The 20,837-nt window shown below is 42.8% G+C and overlaps 1 protein-coding gene across 1 annotated transcript in view; it reads right to left on the bottom strand.

Moving 5' to 3' along the window:
• MTMR7 (myotubularin related protein 7) overlaps nucleotides 1-20,837 on the bottom strand; it is a 121,030-nt gene that overhangs the window by 33,384 nt on the left and 66,809 nt on the right. Inside the window, exon 6 of the mRNA XM_029587099.1 lies at nucleotides 20,530-20,664. Within this exon, the coding sequence (XP_029442959.1) occupies nucleotides 20,530-20,664 (135 nt within the window). The remainder of the gene's footprint in view (nucleotides 1-20,529; nucleotides 20,665-20,837) is intronic.

The following is a 20,837-nucleotide window of genomic DNA, read 5'->3' as shown; positions in this document are numbered from 1 at the left end:
GAGATACTCTAGCGACTGGGAAGGCTGAAGACTGCTCTTGGCCAGGTTCACTACCCAACCGAGCTCCTGCAACAAGAAGCTCATTTTGTATGACACCAGGAGGCTCCCTTCTGGAGTCTTGGCCCAAGTATGGTTGGCCCAGAATCCCATCGTTTCTCAACTCTGCCACTTTTTGACCATAATCTTGGAAAAAGAAAGGTCTGGGCTTGGTGGCTAACCAAACAGGTTGCACTCAAAACTGATAACGACGCTCCAAAACATCACAGTGCAGAAATTGTTGATGTTCTAGTTGGATGAGGATGTGCAGGTACAGGACCGGATTGCAGGAAAGTATCAGCCTGGGGGATTTTTTCAAAACCAGCCCACGGGATATCTGGTTCACTCATATGCTTACCTCACCTCAGTCTGATAGAGGCTGAACACAGACAGACCCTCAAATACATAATAAAGACACCATAAAAATATAAAAAGAAATGTGCAGACAAAAACTGAATTAGGAACTACAACAAGCCAGATTGTGTATGCAGGGCAACAATGGATAAACAGTAACCATTCTACATAAAATATCAAACAATAAAATCAAGAAATATAAAATATAATAGTAAAACCATACTAAATAAATGAACAAATATTTCAAAACAGCTGATGAATAGAACATCCAATAAATAAAAACTCATTTAGGAAATGTTTAAAATATTTCCTAACACCAATAAAATATTTCAAAACAGCATACACATCAAATAACTAATAAAAATGTAAAAAATTCACCACTTTCCATACCTGAGAATTTTTTATTTTGGTCACCAAAAAATATAAAGAAATGTGCAGACAAAAACTGAGCTGGAAACCGCAACAAGCCAGACACTGTATATGGCAAACAAAAACATTACCATTCCTCATAAAAACAAAACAATAAAACTAAGAAATATAAAATATAATAGTAAAACCATAGTAAAAAAAATTAACAAATATTTCAAAATGGCTGACAAATAGACGAGGCAATAATTTAAAAAATATTTTCTTCAAATTTCCTGTTTTGAAATATGTTTTTGGTGTTTGGAAGACATCAATCCAATAATTAAAAATAAGGCTAAAAAAATCTTGTGCTCTCCATACCTGGTAATGTTCGATTTCTAGTCATCCTAAGATTGTCACACATTAGCAAGAGAGAGTAGATGCTCAAACTTTCTCCTTCCTCCAGCCGCAGGCACACTGACAGAAGCAAGCTCCCTCTCTCTCACAGCCAAAGACAGTCAGAAGCATGCTCCATCTCTATCTTGCACACACAGACTCACACACGCAGAAATATCCTCTCTCACATACATGCACACAAAGCCACATCTTCTCTCTCTCACATACACACCAAATACACCCAGAAGCGCCCTCCATCTTTCACAGACACACCAATACACAGAAGCACCTTCTAGATCTCACAGACACACAGAAGCACCTTCCCTCTCTCCCATACACACACACACACACACACACACAGAAGCACCCTCCAGATCTCACATACAACACACAAGTCAGAAGCACCCTCCCCTCACTTACTTACACACAGAAGAACCCTCCTCATCTTACATAAATGCGCACACACACACACACACCGGCCCACAACTGTGCAACTCCTATCTTCAGCCTTGGCAGCAGCTCCAGTCTTTGGCCCCCACCGGCCTGGTCCCTGGCGGCGGCCAGCAGCTGTAGTTTTCGGCCCTGGTAGCAGCTCACACCTGAATAGCTCTTTAGCTGCGGCAGCCCACAGTTCCTTTCTTCAGCCCCGCTGGCACAGAAGAAGCAGGATTCAATAAGAAGTGAGCAGTGTTCCCCGCCGCCGCACTGCTGAGTTCGGGGGGGGGGGGGGGGGGGGGGGGGGACGACCCAGGCCCATGCTGCTGCTGTGTGGGTCAAGGAGAAGGGTAAGTGCAGGCCCCATGCAGCCACTACACTGAAAATTAAAAAGCAAGCTTGAGTGAGAGAATAAATGAAAACAGCTAATGTTGGACACAGTGGCTCCACAAGCATGGGGCCACTGCAACCAACACCAACCACATGATTGAGCTTACCAGCCCACCAGAGCATGTCCGAAGCCCCAATAGGCCAATCTACCCCGTGCAGGTACACCTCACACAAATCCAAGGACGTCAAAAACTCCTCCAACTGCACAGCTATTATCACCGAATGCAAGGTTTCCATGCGAAAATGAATCACCCGTAAATGCCAGTTGACCCCCTTGAGAACCAGGATGGGGCAAAAAGAGCCCTCTTTCTTGTCACAATGAAATAAATGGAATATTGGCCAATATTTTCCTGAGACGTAGACACTGGAACCACAGCCCTCAGACTGAAGAACCTCGACAATGTGCACTCCACTGCCCACCTTTTCTGTGGGGGAGGCAGGGAAACACCAGGAATATGTCCTGAAGAACACTGCAAAACTCCAGCGCATATCCATCTCATATCACCTCCAGGACTGACTGGTCTGATGTGATTTCGACCCATCTCCGATAAGAGAGAGAGGCAACCCCCTTTCTCCTGTTCCCAGGAGTGAGTCAGCATACCTTCATTGGGAGGCTCAGGCTGTCTGGGAAGAACGGACAGACTACCAAAGGGCCGAGTCCTCTAAAAAGCTGCTCCTCTGTATTGTCAAAAACACGGCATCTGGTTCTTCTCTGGTAATCGAGGATCCTGGGACTCACCCCATTGACTGGCCATTTTCTCCAACCCACTCCCAAACAAAAGCGAGCCTTTAAAGGGCAACTTTGAAAAGTTAGACTTGGAGGTCGCATCGGTCGACCAATTTCTCAGCCATAACTGATACCTGTCCGCTACCACCGAAGCCACTCCTCTGGCTGAGATGTGGTCCAGATCGCAACCCACATCTGTCAAAAAGGCAGCTGCTGGTTCCATTATGGCCCTGGAATAGACACCAGGAATTCACTGACCTCCTGAGAGAGACAACAAGAGCAAGCCACCAGGGAACAACAAGATGGTATCTGCAAGTTCATTGTCATTGTTTCAATGCTTGCTTAAGTATGGCCTCAATTTTTCGATCGTGCGCATCCTTCAAGGCCGATCCTCCCTCGATGATAATAGTAGTTCATGTGATGATGGCACCCACAAGCACATCCACTTTTGGAAAGCGTAATTGCTCTCTCGCAGCTGGCTCCAGGGGGTACAGTCTTTCTGACTTGTCCCCCTTTAAAATTCGCTTCAGGGGCACCCCACTTAAGATCAATCAATTCTTGAATGGTCTTCATGTAAGGGAAAAAAAAACATAAGGTTTTATGCAGTAACCAAAATGGGATTCAACACCCAGTAATCTCAACACCTTCAGTGTCTGGGAACCCAGAGCTGGCATTCATCCCTGTGAAGATACGCAATGCCGCTCTGTACAGCTCCAAACCCGGAAGAATATCCCTATCCTCCAGGGAGCAGGGATCCCTGCCATCATCAAAATGCCCCACAGCAGGGCAAGACGCTCCCTGGCACCTGCTCGCTCCACCCCACCAGCCTTGCAAGATTTTGCAGCCTGCGTTCCCAGACTGTCAACCTTGGTTGGCTCCGCCTTTCGTGCATGTAGAAAGGACTGTAGCTTCTGAAAAATTCCATCCAAGAAAAAAGGTGGAAGGATCCATGGCAAAAGCAGTGGGCGATGGTCTAGCACCCACTGAGAGTTTCTCCCCTGCTGATGTTTCAGTTAGAGGGGCCTCATCAGGCGAAACATCTGACACATTCCGCTCTAGTCCCTTTCCCATTACTTTAGAGAAGGGCCAGGCTCAGCAATATCTACCAGAGAACTCCCCCTGAGACTCCAGGCAGCGCTGACAGTCTAGAGGGTACATCAGGCTGTGATGCCCTAATATGGCAAGCAGCACACACCACAAGGCGCTCAGGCATCTTTATTACCAGCACCATGGTATGTGTCCACTGTCAACATGATAAACAATGTCTAACTGTGGTCATCCAACTTGGACGTCCAAAAGCTGGATGCACAAACCTAGATGTCAAAGACCTGGATGCACAAAACCTTTGGATGTCCAAGTATGCGGCCCAGGTGGACACCCCACCTGGACGTGCAGGCGTGAACTGACTACAGGCCCAGATGTGCGGCAGATCTATGCAGAACAAAAACGCGTGAACACCACCGCGACCTACCACACAGCCCCACAGAAAGGCCTGAGAACGGGGCCTAGCCTAAAAAGACTACTCAACCCTCCAGACTGCCACAATCCCCAAGCCCTCCATGGAGGCGGGAAACAACGTTGGATCGGAGGCTCGGAGACCAGAAGGGGAGATTGCTTAATACTCTCTATCCTCTTGATTTTTTTTTTTTTTTTTTTTAAAACGCTTAACCTGAGTTCAGACTGTTTCAGCCAAGTACAGCTTCAGTCTCTGCCTGGGGGGGGGGGGAAGGGGGCTAGCCTTTCAGCTGGATCTCCCATCAGCTAAGTCCATGCTGGGAACCGGCTACTGGACCAAGGCACTCGACTGGGGGATGGATATCGCCCCCAGGAGAAACTCGACCGAGGGAGGGACCTTTAGGTATCACCTCAGGAGAGCGGTGCGTATAGTCCCCTTAATTTCTTGCTCTCTCCTTTATCTTTTTTTTTTTTAAAGCAATCCCCCAGTAGGGAAATGCACGTTCACCATCTGAGGGAGACGGAGAATACTGGTGAGCTGATGTCACTACAGGGATATATAAGAACATAAGAACATAACAAATTACCATACTGAGTCAGACCAGGGGGTCCATCAAGCCCAGCATCCTGTTTCCAACAGTGGCCAAACCAAGCCACAAGAACCTGGCAAGTACCCAAACACTAAGAAGATCCCATGTTACTGATGCCAGTAGTAGCAGAGGCCATTCCGTAAGTTAACTTGATTAATAGCAGTTAATGGACTTCTCCTCCAAGAACTTATCCAAACCCCTTTTAAACCCAACTACACTAACTGCACTAACCACATCCTCTGTGATGTCAGCTTTGCTCAGTCTCCATCTGCTGTTAGAGATGCATAACCCACTTGTTCTGGATCCACCTGTCTAAACACTAAGAAAGGAGATGCCAAATTCTACCACCCAAACTGTACAACTCTGCAACACCTTTGCACAGAACCGAGGTGCTGAGCCAACAAAGAAAAAAATATCCAAACAGTGTATTGTGCTCTTACTTCAAGTAATTCTCACCATTATCCAATGGAAGAATGAGCTGATCTTCTCAAAACAGGTGCACGAGATGGAGCAGCCCATCAGCACTTATTTATCAACGTGTATTAACCTACACTTGCCAAGATTCTTCTTAAGTACTGCAGCAAGCAGTGATACTGTATCTGCTAGAATGTTAGCTCATGGAAGGGACCATCTATTAACCCAATGCTGCCTCAGCATTTAACTTCTGCTAACCCACATTTGAAAGCCAGACTACAGTATATGTGCATATCTTTCCCATTTATATGTAACTCTCCTTCAAAGAAGGACCCGGGGGTACCTTACAATACATCGAATAAAGTAAGATTCAAACATGTTATCAAATATAATCACATATATATCAAATAAAGCATCAAACAATAGCATAGGCATTTCAATAATCAATACAATAGGAAAATACGTCTTTTTGCCCCTCCTCTCACATGGGGTCAGGACAGACTAATATCTAGACCATTTCTACCATACTACACACACATAAAAATGCTACCTAACTAATCCTTGCTCTCCCAAAAGAAAGACCCCTTTTGAATTGTCTCTTCAGGAGCAACTCACCCTTCTCAGCAGACTGGCTCTTATGACTGGTCTGCAATGACATCAACAGTGGAGGGGAGAGCATGGTCACGTACCAGAACACAAGAAGAGCAGAAAAGACATTCAGCCTTCCAGGGGAGCTGCTTTCTTGTTGTGGGTCCTGATATGGGATTTTGAAGCCATGTATGAAACTATCAAGGAGGTTACCTAGCAGTGGGTTTCCTCTCGTACTGAACTGATGAAGATATTATTCCATCTAAGCACACCAGTAAAGATTCTTTCTGAAGGCTTCCCTCCTCACTCGTGCTGATCCAGGATCTTTTCAGTTTCCAAACCACAAGGGCCCCAGTGATGACCAAAAACTCTTGCTGCACCACTGCAAAATGACTCTTCTTCCGGGCCACTCAAGGCACTCCCTTGGGTTACTAAAGCCCCATGCCGAATAGACTCCAAGTCATGTGGCTTATTAGATTGATAAGAAAATATCTCCATGAGGTCCCAGACATATAGCTGAAGCATGGAGCATAACATTCTAGACCAGTAGTTCTCAACCTTTTTTCTGTCGGGACACACCTGACAGATGGTTCTCACATGAGTGACACACTGAACCGATGATCGTCACGGGGCTAAATGTAAAAGTACAGTTTGCATCCACGGGAGCCCCCCCTGAACCTCAATAATGGATGTAAAGCAGAATTATGACATTCCCCATACATACCCTACAAAAAAGATATTCTGGTTCTGGTGTCATCTCAGTAACAGCAACTCAAACTCCTTCTACTACCAGGCTCAATAGCCCTACTTATGAAAAGACAGCAGTTTACCACCAATGCATGTCCTCTTGAGAAAACACAACAAATACGACTGATACAAACACTTACATGCTAGTAAAATATCTCACCTCAGTAACACACACAGAACCGACCTAACATACTCCCAGGATCTGCAGTTATGTACATAAACTAATCCGCACACAGTTACACCTGTATTATGGAATGCACTCAACCAGTAACAACCCTATCTATGAAAAGGCAACACTACAAATATTAAATCAGGCCCTAAACACCAAATCACCTCCTATTAGGAAAACAGAACTAGCCAAGCAGCTATAGATCCCAAAGCAGAAATAACATTCTAGAAGCACAGTCCAGATGTATTCCACACATTAAGAAAGGTGGAAAGAAGGCAAAACAATTAACGGCATGGTTAAAAGGGGAGGTGAAAGAAGCTATTTTAACCAAAAGATCTTCATTCAAAAATTGGAAGAAGGATCCAACAGAAGAAAATAGGATAAAGCATAAACATTGGCAAGTTAAATGTAAGACATTGATAAGACAGGCTAAGAGAGAATTTGAAAAGAAGTTGGCTGTAGAGGCAAAAACTCACAGTAAAAACTATTTTAAATATATCCGAAGCAGAAAGCCTGTGAGGGAGTCAGTTGGACCGTTAGATGATCGAGGGGTTAAAGGGGCACTTAGAGAAGATAAGGCCATCGCGGAAAGATTAAATGATTTCTTTGCTTCGGTGTTTACTGAAGAGGATGTTGAGGAGGTACCCGTAATGGAGAAGGTTTTCATGGGTAATGATTCAGATGGACTGAATCAAATCACAGTGAACCTAGAAGATGTGGTAGGCCTGATTGACAAACTGAAGAGTAGTAAATCACCTGGACCGGATGGTATATACCCCAGAGTTCTGAAGGAACTAAAAAATGAAATTTCAGACCTATTAGTAAAAATTTGTAACTTATCATTAAAATCATCCATTGTACCTGAAGACTGGAGGATAGCAAATGTAACCCCAATATTTAAAAAGGGCTCCAGGGGCGATCCAGGAAACTACAGACCGGTTAGCCTGACTTCAGTGCCAGGAAAAATAGTGGAAAGTGTTCTAAACATCAAAATCACAGAACATATAGAAAGACATGGTTTAATGGAACAAAGTCAGCATGGCTTTACCCAGGGCAAGTCTTGCCTCACAAATCTGCTTCACTTTTTTGAAGGAGTTAATAAACATGTGGATAAAGGTGAACCGGTAGATATAGTATACTTGGATTTTCAGAAGGCGTTTGACAAAGTTCCTCATGAGAGGCTTCTAGGAAAAGTAAAAAGTCATGGGATAGGTGGCGATGTGCTTTCGTGGATTGCAAACTGGCTAAAAGACAGGAAACAGAGAGTAGGATTGAATGGGCAATTTTCTCAGTGGAAGGGAGTGGACAGTGGAGTGCCTCAGGGATCTGTATTGGGACCCTTACTTTTCAATATATTTATAAATGATCTGGAAAGAAATACGACGAGTGAGATAATCAAATTTGCAGATGACACAAAATTGTTCAGAGTAGTTAAATCACAAGCAGATTGTGATAAATTGCAGGAAGACCTTGTGAGACTGGAAAATTGGGCATCCAAATGGCAGATGAAATTTAATGTGGATAAGTGCAAGGTGATGCATATAGGGAAAAATAACCCATGCTATAATTACACAATGTTGGGTTCCATATTAGGTGCTACAACCCAAGAAAGAGATCTAGGTGTCATAGTGGATAACACATTGAAATCGTTGGTACAGTGTGCTGCGGCAGTCAAAAAAGCAAACAGAATGTTGGGAATTATTAGAAAGGGAATGGTGAAAAAAATGGAAAATGTCATAATGCCTCTGTATCGCTCCATGGTGAGACCGCACCTTGAATACTGTGTACAATTCTGGTCGCCGCATCTCAAAAAAGATATAATTGCGATGGAGAAGGTACAGAGAAGGGCTACCAAAATGATAAGGGGAATGGAACAACTCCCCTATGAAGAAAGACTAAAGAGGTTAGGACTTTTCAGCTTGGAGAAGAGACGACTGAGGGGGGATATGATAGAGGTGTTTAAAATCATGAGAGGTCTAGAATGGGTAGATGTGAATCGGTTATTTACTCTTTCGGATAGTAGAAAGACTAGGGGGCACTCCATGAAGTTAGCATGGGGCACATTTAAAACTAGTCGGAGAAAGTTCTTTTTTACTCAACGCAGAATTAAACTCTGGAATTTGTTGCCAGAGGATGTGGTTAGTGCAGTTAATATAGCTGTGTTTAAAAAAGGATTGGATAAGTTCTTGGAGGAGAAGTCCATTACCTGCTATTAAGTTCACTTAGAGAATAGCCACTGCCATTAGCAATGGTTACATGGAATAGATTTAGTTTTTGGGTACTTGCCAGGTTTTTATGGCCTGGATTGGCCACTGTTGGAAACAGGATGCTGGGCTTGATGGACCCTTGGTCTGACCCAGTATGGCATTTTCTTATGTTCTTATGTTCTTAACTGTATAACTATACTAATAAGCAGAATAAATGTTTCAAAACAGCTATTAACAGAATAACATCCAACAATTAAAAACTCATAAAACTATTAAAAATTCTCCAAACACCAATAAAATATTTCAAAAAAGCAGACACATCACATAATATTAAATAATTAAAATGGCAGGCAATCAAGAAAGATAAACTTAAAAACCACCTTTACTTACTCCCTCCAGCAGCTCTCCTACTCCTGTCCTCTTCCATGCCCGCCATAGCACACACCAGAAGCAGCAGTAGTGGCTAAGCTCTATACTCATGGTCCTCTTCCTTATGGCCCATGACCAGTCTCTCTGTCTCTCTCACACACACACACCATACCAGTCACACCCCCATGACCAGTTTCTGTCTCTCACATACCAATCATCTCCCAACCAGTCTTTAACACACACACCAGTCACCTTCCTGAACAGTTTCTCTCATGCCATACACACACACAGGATTCCCACTCCCGTGTTCTATCTTACATATACGGGTTTCTCACTCCCATACTATGTCTCACACACACCCACACATCCAGGTTTCTCACTCCCATGCTCACTTTCTCCACATGCACATGCTTCTCATTCCCATAATCACTTTCTCTCTCTTACACACACACACGCACCAGTCTCTCTCCACATGCACAGGCTTCTCATTCCCTTAGTCACTTTCTTTCTCTCACATACACACACCCCAGTTTCTCTCATACACCGTCACCTTACCAACCAGTCTCTCATGCATGCACACACACGCAGGCTTCCCACTCCCATGCAGTCTCTCACATATACAGGCTTCTCACTCCTATGCTCTCTCTCACAGATACAGGCTTCTCAGTCCCATGCTTTCTTTCACACACACCCCACAACACCGGGCTTCTTACTCCCATGCTTTCTCACATACCCAGATTTCTCACTTCCATACTTTTTCTCTCTCTCTCACACACACACACACACACACACACACACACACATCAGTCACCTCCCTGACCAGTCACTTTTATTGTCTCTCACATATACACACACATCACCTCTCTGACCAGTTTCTCTCAATCACACACACATGCTCTCTCTCACACACTTATACACATGCTCTCAATCAAATACATGCTCTCAATCACACACACATTATCTCACTTGCACACAGGCTGGCTGTCTTCTCTCTCTCTCTCTCTCACTTCCTCCTCCCTGCCCCCCCGGGAGCACAAATGGTAGCTGCAGCAGCCTCCTCCAGCCCCTGCAGACCAAGAAAGAAGAATCCCATTGGCCGCGGGAGGCTTATTCTGCTGTCTCCTTTGCCGATTGCCGGCTGCTTTGATTGCTCCGGGCCACGCTACTGCTCGGGGGCTGATTCTACTGCCGCCGTCACTACTTTTCCACGCAGCACGGCTCTTTCTCCTTCCCGCGCACTGCACTGTGTATCACTTCCTGTTCCGGGGCAGGCGCGGGAAGAAGAAAAGGCCAGCCGCGGGTGCCACAGCTTCCTCTAATACCGCTGCCATTCCCACTGGGCTTGAACGTGCTGTTAGCCCAGCGGCAACGGCAGCAGGGAAGGAGGAGCAGCGGGAGAGACTGGGAACATGCGACACACCGGTTGAGAAGCATTGTTCTAGACAACACACAGTGTGGTGGCCCTTCACCTCCTTTCCATCATTCCCCCCACCCCAATCCCAACCATGTTGTAGCATGGAACTGATTTTCCCCAGCCCAGGCCTGGATATGGCCAGAACTAGATGGACACAGTTAGCGATCCAGTTCATGCCAGTGTTCCCACAGGACCCTTCTCCAGACACAACCTAAGTGACCAGAACCTAGATCACTAAGACTCCACTGGTGAAAACTTGGTGAGATCCCTTTGCACAGGCCTTACATACTGGGTCAAGACTCTGCTATCCCATCCTGGCATGGTTCCTGCCTACCACCAAAGCCACCCGAGTGTATGCTACCTCTTTTAGACTCTCCATTGTACAGTCATGTACACCAGTCTATTCCCAATCCATTCTCTCCCATGAAAACACAAGAACTGCCATACTGGGTCAGACTGAGGATCCATTAAGCCCAGTATCCTGTTTCCAATCGTGGCCAATCAAGATCACAAGTACCTGGTAAGATCCCAAACAGCAGATAAATCCCTTGCTGCACCCAGGTATAATTAGTGGCTTTCCCCAAGTCTTGCTGATGAATAATGATTTATGGACTCTCTCTAAGATCTTGCCAAACCTTTCTTAAACCCAGCTACTCTAACTGCCTTTACAACATCCTCTGGCAATAAATTCCAGAGCTTAACTGTGTATAGAGTGAAAAAAATATTTTCTCAGATTTGTATTAAATGTGTCACTAACTTCATGAAGTGTCCCAGAGTCCTTGTATTTTTTAAAGATTAAACAACTGATTTGCATTTACCCTTTATATTCCCCTCATGATTTTATCGACCTCTATTATATCCCCCCTCAGGCCTCTCTTCTCCAAACTGAACAGCCCTAACCTCTTTAGCCTTTCTTCACAGAGAAAACATTCCATCCCCTTTATCATTTTAGTTGTCCTTTTCTGTCCTTTTTCTAGTTCTCCTAGACGCTTCTGCAAAATCTCCTTGCCCTAACTCTGGGATCTTGCTCCCCAACCATCTCACGGCTCCCTTTTCTCTCAAGTCCCTCCCCTTCTCCCCAATTAGGTCTGATGCAGGAGCTCCAGGCCTCCCTAAATCTCACGCGGATCCTAACCTGGCTTCCTTACCTCTCTATAAGCCACGGCTTTTCTGTGCTGGTACATCAGACCTCCTAGCTAGCAACAGTGCCTCAGCATACCATCCCACCATTCACCACCCGAGCGTTGTGCACCCCTGACTATTTGACCCACTTGATGTGCAAGAAAAGCCACTGGAGACTAACATTATCATTATGATTTCTATAGCACATATCAGATGTATGTAGTGCTGTACAGACACGTAACGGGCAGTCCCTACTCCTTGGAGTTTGCAGTCTAAGACAGACTGCCAAGACTTAGAGACAAAAAAAAAAACCAACAACAAATATTGCTGAAGATATGTGCAGTGGCATAGCTGGCAGCTAAAAGATACAGGAAGTGAGGAATGAGGATGGCTCATTCTGTGCCCTTTTTGGTCAAGCCTACCCAACTTCCCAGCATCCTCCTCTTCCTCATGAGCCAAGGTGGAGAATTTTCACGTTGTGACTCAGCTCAAATAAAGGCAGAGAGGGCACTGGAGCATGGTGCATGCGTTAGAAAATACAACAGAAAAGTAAATACCGCATACAAACAACTTAAAGGTCCACATTCAGTCACTGGAGAGTTATTCAGTGGTGCAGCTGCACTTTGAATATTGATGGCTATCTTAAAGATAGCCGGCTAAATTAATCCAGCTAACTTTAGGACAGCTCTATAGCACAACCAGAGTTATTCAAATATGCTACCTGACGCTGAATATTACAGTTAGCAAGATAACTTAGGGGCGTTGCGGAGGGTACATTATCTGACTAAATTTTAATGAGATATCTGGCTACAGATTAGCCAGCTAAGTGGGGGAAATATTCAAAAGTCAGCCTTTCACCATACAACTTGCGAGTTATCTGGCTAAATGCCTCTGAATATAGACTTCTTGGAATACAAAAAAAAAAAAAAAAAAAAAATATATATATATATATATATACTAGCTATTTCCTCCCCCATGATTACAGCAAGAGTATAAATAATAAACCAGGAACAAAGGCAAACCCTGGTGTTAGGCTTCATGCCCAGAGATCAAATGATGGATTTAAAAACTTTGTTTCTATTCCAAAGGCTTTTTTTTGTTTTTGTTTGTTTTATTAAAGGGTAAAGTTCAAAGCTATTGTTTTCCTCCTATTTCAAATATGTACATAAAAGTTAGCTAATATTCAATATCTTTAGTCTCATTCATATCTCTTTTATAGGCATATAGACATTTATTCTTTTAACAGCTTTATATGTACCAGTTTTTAAGTTACTTTCAACCGTATTTTAAGCGCAGTTTCTCGTTCCCATGTTACTTGTCAAGCGCACCTTAGGTGCAGTTTCTCATTTGTTGTGAACCGATGTGATATCTCTGATGAATGTCAGTATATAAATCCATTAAATAAATAAATAAATAAATATATATATATATCTTATATAGCAGCTCTAATGAGCTTTCTTCCTCACAGTCTTTTTCTGTGAGATTATACTAAGGGCTTCCAAAGTGTGTCTGGCTTGATCAGAATTCACACCATCTTGCACATAGGAGTCTCCAGGGAACCAAATGGCCATTTCACCATCTCAGTTTCATGAACTTTCATATTTAGAATGTGAGGAAATTAACAAAACTGGGAAACAATACACGGAATATCAATGTTTTACTTTCGTCTGAATTCTCCCCCTTTTCGTGCAAGACCCAGACCAAGCATTCATGGTAATATGCCCAGACAGCAAGTACACAACCTCCATCAGTCTTCACTCATCCCCTTGGTTCTGGCTCCTTGTCAAGCATGGATTTGGACATCAGATCACTCAGATTCTTAAGCATTTCTGCACATACTGTCCTTTACACACCTAAGGAATTTGACACCCAGGTATTTCCTGGAAGATCTCAGTTCTTCTGAGAAACAGACTAGCCAGAGGCACTTTGATTTGGCTCAATTAGTAAAGATAGCAATTAACCATTTCTCTTCTAAAGTTTCAGCAGAATGACCACAGAATAAGAGCAGGTTTTCAAAATGCTATTATACTATTTCCATAGGAGACCAAGCTGCCCACAACCTATAATAAAGAACTCTTTCTCTTACCATTTTAATATTCCAAAAGTTTCAAAACTCCATTCCATCCAATTTCCGCATATGAGCTAACCAACACCAATAACTTGTTTTATGTTTCAAAATTAGTCTGCCAGTATCCTACTTTTATACTCAAATTTTCATATGATTGATACATCATTGTCTTACTAACTCTAATCAAGAACAGGCCATATACTAATGCTCACCAAGTCACTATATATTGAAAAATATTTTATTATTTTTTTATTCAAAATCATTTTCTATCATTTTTATAAATACTCTCTTAAATACATTTCAAGAATGTTTAATCTGTCATCTATCATACCTCACACACAACACTCAAACATATCCCATTCACACTACATTCCCCAATGCAACTCTTTAAAATATACACTTATACAAAATCAATATCAATCAACATGCCATCAGTAATGCTTGCTGAACACAAACAAACAATATATCTTTTGATATTACATCACACCACAGTTTTCATTATGTGTGTTCTTTAGTTGGCGTATAGCAAATAACTCCACTTCTGTGACAATCACTTGGCTGAATCAAAATGTCTCCCAAAATGAGAGTAAGCCACACTTCAGATTGCACTTCAATGCAATTCATAAAGCAGTATCATTGCAAACATGCCCCGATTTTCAATATGTGTGTTCTTTGGTTGTCAAATGGCTCCACTTCTGTGACAATCACTTGCTAAATCAAAATGTCTCACAGAATCAGAGTAAGCCGCACTGTAGATCGCACTTCAATGCAATTCATAAAGTAGTACAATTATAGCATGCTGGGCACTGGGGAATGTAGTGTGAATGGGATATGTTTGAGTGTTGTGTGTGCGGGATGATAGATGACAGATTAAACATTCTTGAAATGTATTTCAGAGAGTATTTATAAAAATGATAGAAAATGATTTTGAATACATAAATCATAAAGATTTTTATCTTGAATGTAGAGTTTTCAATTTATAGTGACTTGGTGAGCATTAGTATATGGGCTTGTTCTTGATTAGAGTAAGTTGTACAAACATAAAACAGGTGTTTTTGCGGTTTCGTTTGATTTGATTTCTTACATCATTGTATTACTCAAGTCTACTGCAATACACTTGTGGGTACTAGTCTATAGTGTGGGGTTTGCCTGTCTTAAATGAGGAGTAATGTGACTTTTTACTTTTTTTTTTTTTTTTTTTTTTAAATAGTTCAATGAGCTACTATTGTAGAATAAATACGAAAGAAAGCTGAATTAAGAAGTTTTGAAAACTTCCATTTCCACCATTTTGGATGCATTAGTAAATCGAACTGGGGTGTTGCTATAACATTCAGACTGTGTCCGTGCTGTGAATCTATTAAGGTGGTGCTCGTATAGGTTTTCTTGCATCTGGGTACTAATTTTAAAAAGGAGGGCTGTAACACACACTTAAAAATCTATTTTCAGATCATGCTTTCTCTCTTACTGCATTTAAGCTGTAACTGAGCTTCACCATCATTCTAAACCCCCTCACAATTACAATAAATATCTTAATGCTCTTGGCTGCTGTGGTCTCATTGCCTTGGGAGGAGTTGGGGAGCTTTTTGAGTATACACAAGTTATTTAAAAAGCACAGAGACACTTGAGGAAGGAATACAGTCTGGAAATGACACAAAAATCTGTAACAGAGCTGCCAAACTGACACAACATGAACAGCCTGTAAGAATGATCAAGGATTTGAAAAATAAGCTTCAGCATACAAATGTGTAAAATCATGCATTTGGGGCATAAAACCATTATCCACACATTAATTAGAAGGGCAAAAACTGGAAACTGTCAAACAAGAAAGATCTAGGAGTGATCATCTGATACGACTTCAAAGTAGCCCTTCAATGTAATAAAGCAACTGGAAAAGTAACTACGCTTGCTTGCATAAACAGAGGTGTCATCAATAAGAAAAAGGACATAACATTGCCTTTGAATAGGTTACTAGTGGGTCCCCAGTTTGAAAAATGTGTTCAGTTCTGGAGGCTGTAATTTTGTAAGACCACTGAGAGGATGGAAGTCATTCAAAAAAAGGGTTACTAAAATAATAAAAAGGACTGCACCACAAACCCTACAAAAAGAAAATCAAGACACTCAAAATATATACCGGAGACAGAAGGGATGGGGGAACGATAGAAACATTCAAATATTTGAGAATCTTCAATACAATACTAGAAGATGAATTTTTCCGTAAAAAAGAAAATTCAGAAAGACAAGGGGTTATTGTACAATACTGCAGAAAGGAAGGTTAAATGGAAACACGAGAAAACGAGAGGGTGGTAGATGCTTGAAAGGACTGGTGGAGAGAGAGAGAGGGGGAGACTGGTGGGGAAAGACTGGTGGAGAGAGAGAGAGAAGGACTGGTTGGGATAGACTGAGGAGCAGAGAGAAGGAGTGAGAGACTGGTGGGGAAGGGGAAAGGAGGGGTGTTTTGAGACAGGCCCACATCACTAAAGGGGAGAGGTGGAGAGAATTTGGATGCACATCTTTCCCTCCCTAACTCTGAACTCCCCCCACTCGGTATTATTTATTTTTTTAAATCCCCTGTGACAGGGAAACCTCCCTGTTAGCTCAATCATAACTACAACCCTCCATTCAACTTCCCTTCCTTGGATTTTTGTTCTTTCAAATATCAGTCCCCACACCCACCCAGACACATATACACATCCATTATCTGGTAACCCACAGACTGCCCTGAAGCCATGACAGGAGAGGACAGATACAATCGATGGGTGATGGAGAGCATTGGAAGACTGGATACAAAGGAAAGAGAAGACATGTTGAGATAGAAGGCTGCAGGAATGAGACGGGGATATGAAAAAGAGATGGAGAGTAAGGGGAAAAAAGACAAAAAGGTGTGGAATTAGGATGCAAAGCCAAAATAGAGGGGTAAAGGATGGGACACATCGGAGGAACAAAGAAGATGGAGAAGGGACAGAAGAATGAAGAAAGAGGACAAAAGAAGAAAAGGAAGCTGGAATACACAGCAAGAAAGAAACGGCAAGGAGAGGAAAACATGAGGAGAGGAGGGATTGAGCAGTTTGTGGAGTATCCAATTTGAAAAAAAAAAAAAAAAGTAGAAATGGTTTCCCATTGGGCAGGGAAAGAATGGGGAGAAATGTTGAGCTCAAATCTGACATATTCAACTTTTTAATATGGGGCTAGTTTGTACAGCTCCCAATCAAAAACTATATGGTTACATCAGCCCTTGGCTTAAAAAAAAACAAAAACATTCAACACCCCTATTCTAGGAAGCAAACTGCCAGTTATAACATAGTAAATGATGGTAGATTCCAGGGTTTCAGGGGCGATCCAGAAAACCACAGACCACGGAGTTTCACATCAAGGTCAGGCAAAATTGCAGTAACTATCATAAAGAACTCAATTCCTGAACATGGGTAGGCACAGTTTAATGGGATAAAGTCAACATGGATTTAGCCAAGAGAGTCTTGCCTCACCAATCTGCTACATTTTTCTGAGGGCGTAAAAAAAATGTGGAAAAAGGTGAACCAGTTGATATTGTGGATCTGAATTTCCAGAAAGCATTTGACTAAGTCCCTCATGAGAGACTTCTTAGGAAATATTAAAAAAAACATGGAATAATAGGCACTGTCCTATTGTGAATTGGGAAGTGGCTAAAAGATAGAAAACAGAGCATAGGGCTAAATAGTAAATGTTCTCAATGGAGAAAGGTGAATAGTGGAGTGCCCCAGGGAAATGTCCTGGGACCATTGCTTTTTATCATATCTATAAATGACCTGGAAATGGGAACAATGAGTGAAGTGATCAAATTTGCAGATGACACAAAATTATTCAAAAGTTGTTGAATCACCAGAGAATTCTGAGAAATTGCAAGAGGACATTGTAAGACTGGCGGACGGGACATGCAAGTGTCACAACCAATTGTTTTTTGCAGACTAAAAAAAAATGCATTTGCACTGAAAAACAGTTATCTTTATGATCTTATTTTGGCTGAAAGTCCGTAACTTTCACTCCTGGCAAGTGTCATTTTTTGTATATTGAAAGGACACTTAAGACAATTGTGATTATTATAAAAAGGGAAAAAAAATATGCCATTAACAAAAAGAATAAAACACACAATTAAGAAGGGATTCAGTGGAGGAACATAAGAACATAAGAACATGCCATACTGAGTTAGACCAAGGGTCCATCAAGCCCAGCATCCTGTTTCCAACAGTGGCCAATCCAGGCCATAAGAACCTGGCAAGTACCCAAAATCTAAGTCTATTCCATGTTACCGTTGCTAGTAATAGCGGTGGTTATTATCTAAGTCAACTTAATTAATAGCAGGTAATGGACTTCTTGTCCAAGAACTTATCCAATCCTTTTTTAAACACAGCTATACTAACTGCACTAACTACATCCTCTGGCAACAAATTCCAGAGTTTAATTGTGCATTGAGTAAAAAAGAACTTTCTCTGATTAGTTTTAAATGTGCCACATGCTAACATCATGGAGTGCCCCCTAGTCCTTCTATTATCTGATAGAGTAAATAACCGATTCACATCTACCCATTCTAGACCTCTCATGATTTTAAACACCTCTATCATATCCTCCCTCAGCCATCTCTTCTCCAAGCTGAAAAGTCCTAACCTCTTTAGTTTTTCCTCATAGGGGAGCTGTTCCATTCCCTTTATCATTATGGTAGCCCTTCTCTGTACCTTCTCCATCGCAATTATATCAATTTTTAACTAATAATGGTACAGGCAATCATTGCCGAGATTAGGCATCTAAAGTTTTTCCTCTAGTTAAAATAAATTGATTGTGTGTTTAAGATTGATTTCTGAGTGCAATTTTCTTTCACATTTGTTGTTATTTATGCATTCAGTTGTCTCCTTGATTTTTTGAATTTTTTTATTTTACTCTAAACATTACCAAAGGTTACCCTGTTTCTACATTTTCTTCCTGTTACCATTCTTGTCTTCACCACTTTTTTTCCAGGAGCATCCCCTACATCCACCTTTTCTGAGAAAAAGTATTTCCTGATGTTGTTCGTGATTCTACCTTTTGGAGCTTCATATCATGACATCTGATTCTACAGCTTTCTATCTGAAAAGGTCTATTTTTATTATTTTTAATAATACCTTTCAGGTATTTAAAGTGGGGCGGATTTTCAGAGCCCTGCTCGCGTAAATCCGCCCAAAACCGGGCGGATTTACGCGAGCAGGGCCCTGCGCGCCGGGAAGCCTATTTTACATAGGCCTCCCGGCGCGCGCAGAGCCCCGGGACTCGCGTAAGTCCCGGGGTTCTCGGAGTGGGCGTGTCGGGAGGCGTGTCGGGGGGCGGGGCCGGAGCGCGCGGCGTTGCGGGGGGCGTGTCGGCAGCGTTTTGGGGGCGGGTACGGGGGCGTGGCTACGGCCCGGGGGCGTGGCCGCGCCCTCCGTACCCGCCCCCAGGTCGCGGCCCGGCGCGCAGGAGGCCCGCTGGCGCGCGGGGATTTACGTCTCCCTCCGGGAGGCGTAAATCCCCCGACATAGGTAGGATGGGGGTTTAGACAGGGCCGGGCGGGTGGGTTAGGTAGGGGAAGGGAGGGGAAGGTGAGGGGAGGGCAAAGGAAAGTTCCCTTCTAGGCCGCTCCGATTTCGGAGCGGCCTAGGAGGGAACGGGGGTAGGCTGCGCGGCTCGGCGCGCGCAGGCTATACGAAATCGATAGCCTTGCGCGCGCCGATCCAGGATTTTAGTAGATACGCGCGACTACGCGCGTATCTACTAAAATCCAGCGTACTTTTGTTTGCGCCTGGAGCGCAAACAAAAGTAGGCTGTTCGCGCTCGTCTGAAAATCTACCCCAGTTTGTATTATATCTTCCTCACTCTTCTCTCCTTTCCTCTAGGATATACATATTTAGGTTCTCAAGTCTTTCAGTGAAAAACCTATACCATTTTGGATGTCTCTTTCTGGAAGGTTTCTATCATCTATCTTTTTGAGATAAGGTCTCCAGAACTGAACACCAGATGAGACCCTGCCAATGACCTGTACACCACCTCCTTCCTACTGATTATGCCTCTCTATGCAGCACCGAATTCCTCTGGTCTAAGTCATTGCCTTGTCATATTGCTTTGTTACATTCAGATCAAAAGGTATTACCCCAAGGTCTCTCTTGGTCCATTCTCATTAGTCTTTTACCCCACATCAGATGCAGCTCCTTTGGATTACTACACCCCAAATGCATGACTCTGCATTTCTTGGCAATGAAGCCTAGCTTCCAAACCTTTGTCCACTCTTCAAGCTTTCTTAGATCACTTCTCATTCTCTTTAATCTGTTGCAGATCTTAGTATCACCTCAAATATACAACTCTTTCCTTCTATTTTCTTTGCAATATTATTCACAAAAATACTGAACAGAACGGCCCTAGAACCAATCCCTAAGGCACTCCACTTATTACCCTTCTCTCCTCAGAGTGAGTTCCATTTGCTACTACTTGCTGTCTGTCTGTCTGTCTGTCAACCGATTTCTAATCCATTCCACAACCCTGGGACCCACTCCCACCCAGACTCCTCATTTTATTCATGAACCTCCTGTATGGGAAGATATGAAAAGACTGAAGAATTCCTGAAATTATTTAACTGACTTCATATGTGGGTCTTCCACCATTGGATCACAATGTTGATCTCCACTTTAATATTCAGTGCTCTGAAATTTGCAGCATTACTACTTACTTTAGGTCGCGTGTCAACAACATAAAGAAAATCACTTCCTGGATTTGCCTTTCTGATTGCCTGAAGCATCTGTTCATCCTCGAGGCACCGTGCACTAAATCCAGACAGAGGCTGACTGCTCCGACTGATTGAGGCCTGCATGTCAAAAACATTCTTCAATAGTAATTTATTATGAATAATGTCAAAAATAAATTTAGCAAAGCAGGAAAAAGAAATATCTTTACTGCAAATCCACCCAGTTCAACAACAGGCTTCATAGGCCAATAAGACCAAAAACTTTCCTGCCCATGTTTGTATAAGCAAGAAAA

Source organism: Rhinatrema bivittatum, chromosome 1 (genome assembly GCF_901001135.1).
Source record: "Rhinatrema bivittatum chromosome 1, aRhiBiv1.1, whole genome shotgun sequence".
In the NCBI taxonomy this organism is placed as follows: Eukaryota; Metazoa; Chordata; class Amphibia; order Gymnophiona; family Rhinatrematidae; genus Rhinatrema; species Rhinatrema bivittatum.
Note: the sequence above shows the minus strand (reverse complement) of the source record. Positions and strands in the feature narration are given on the sequence as shown.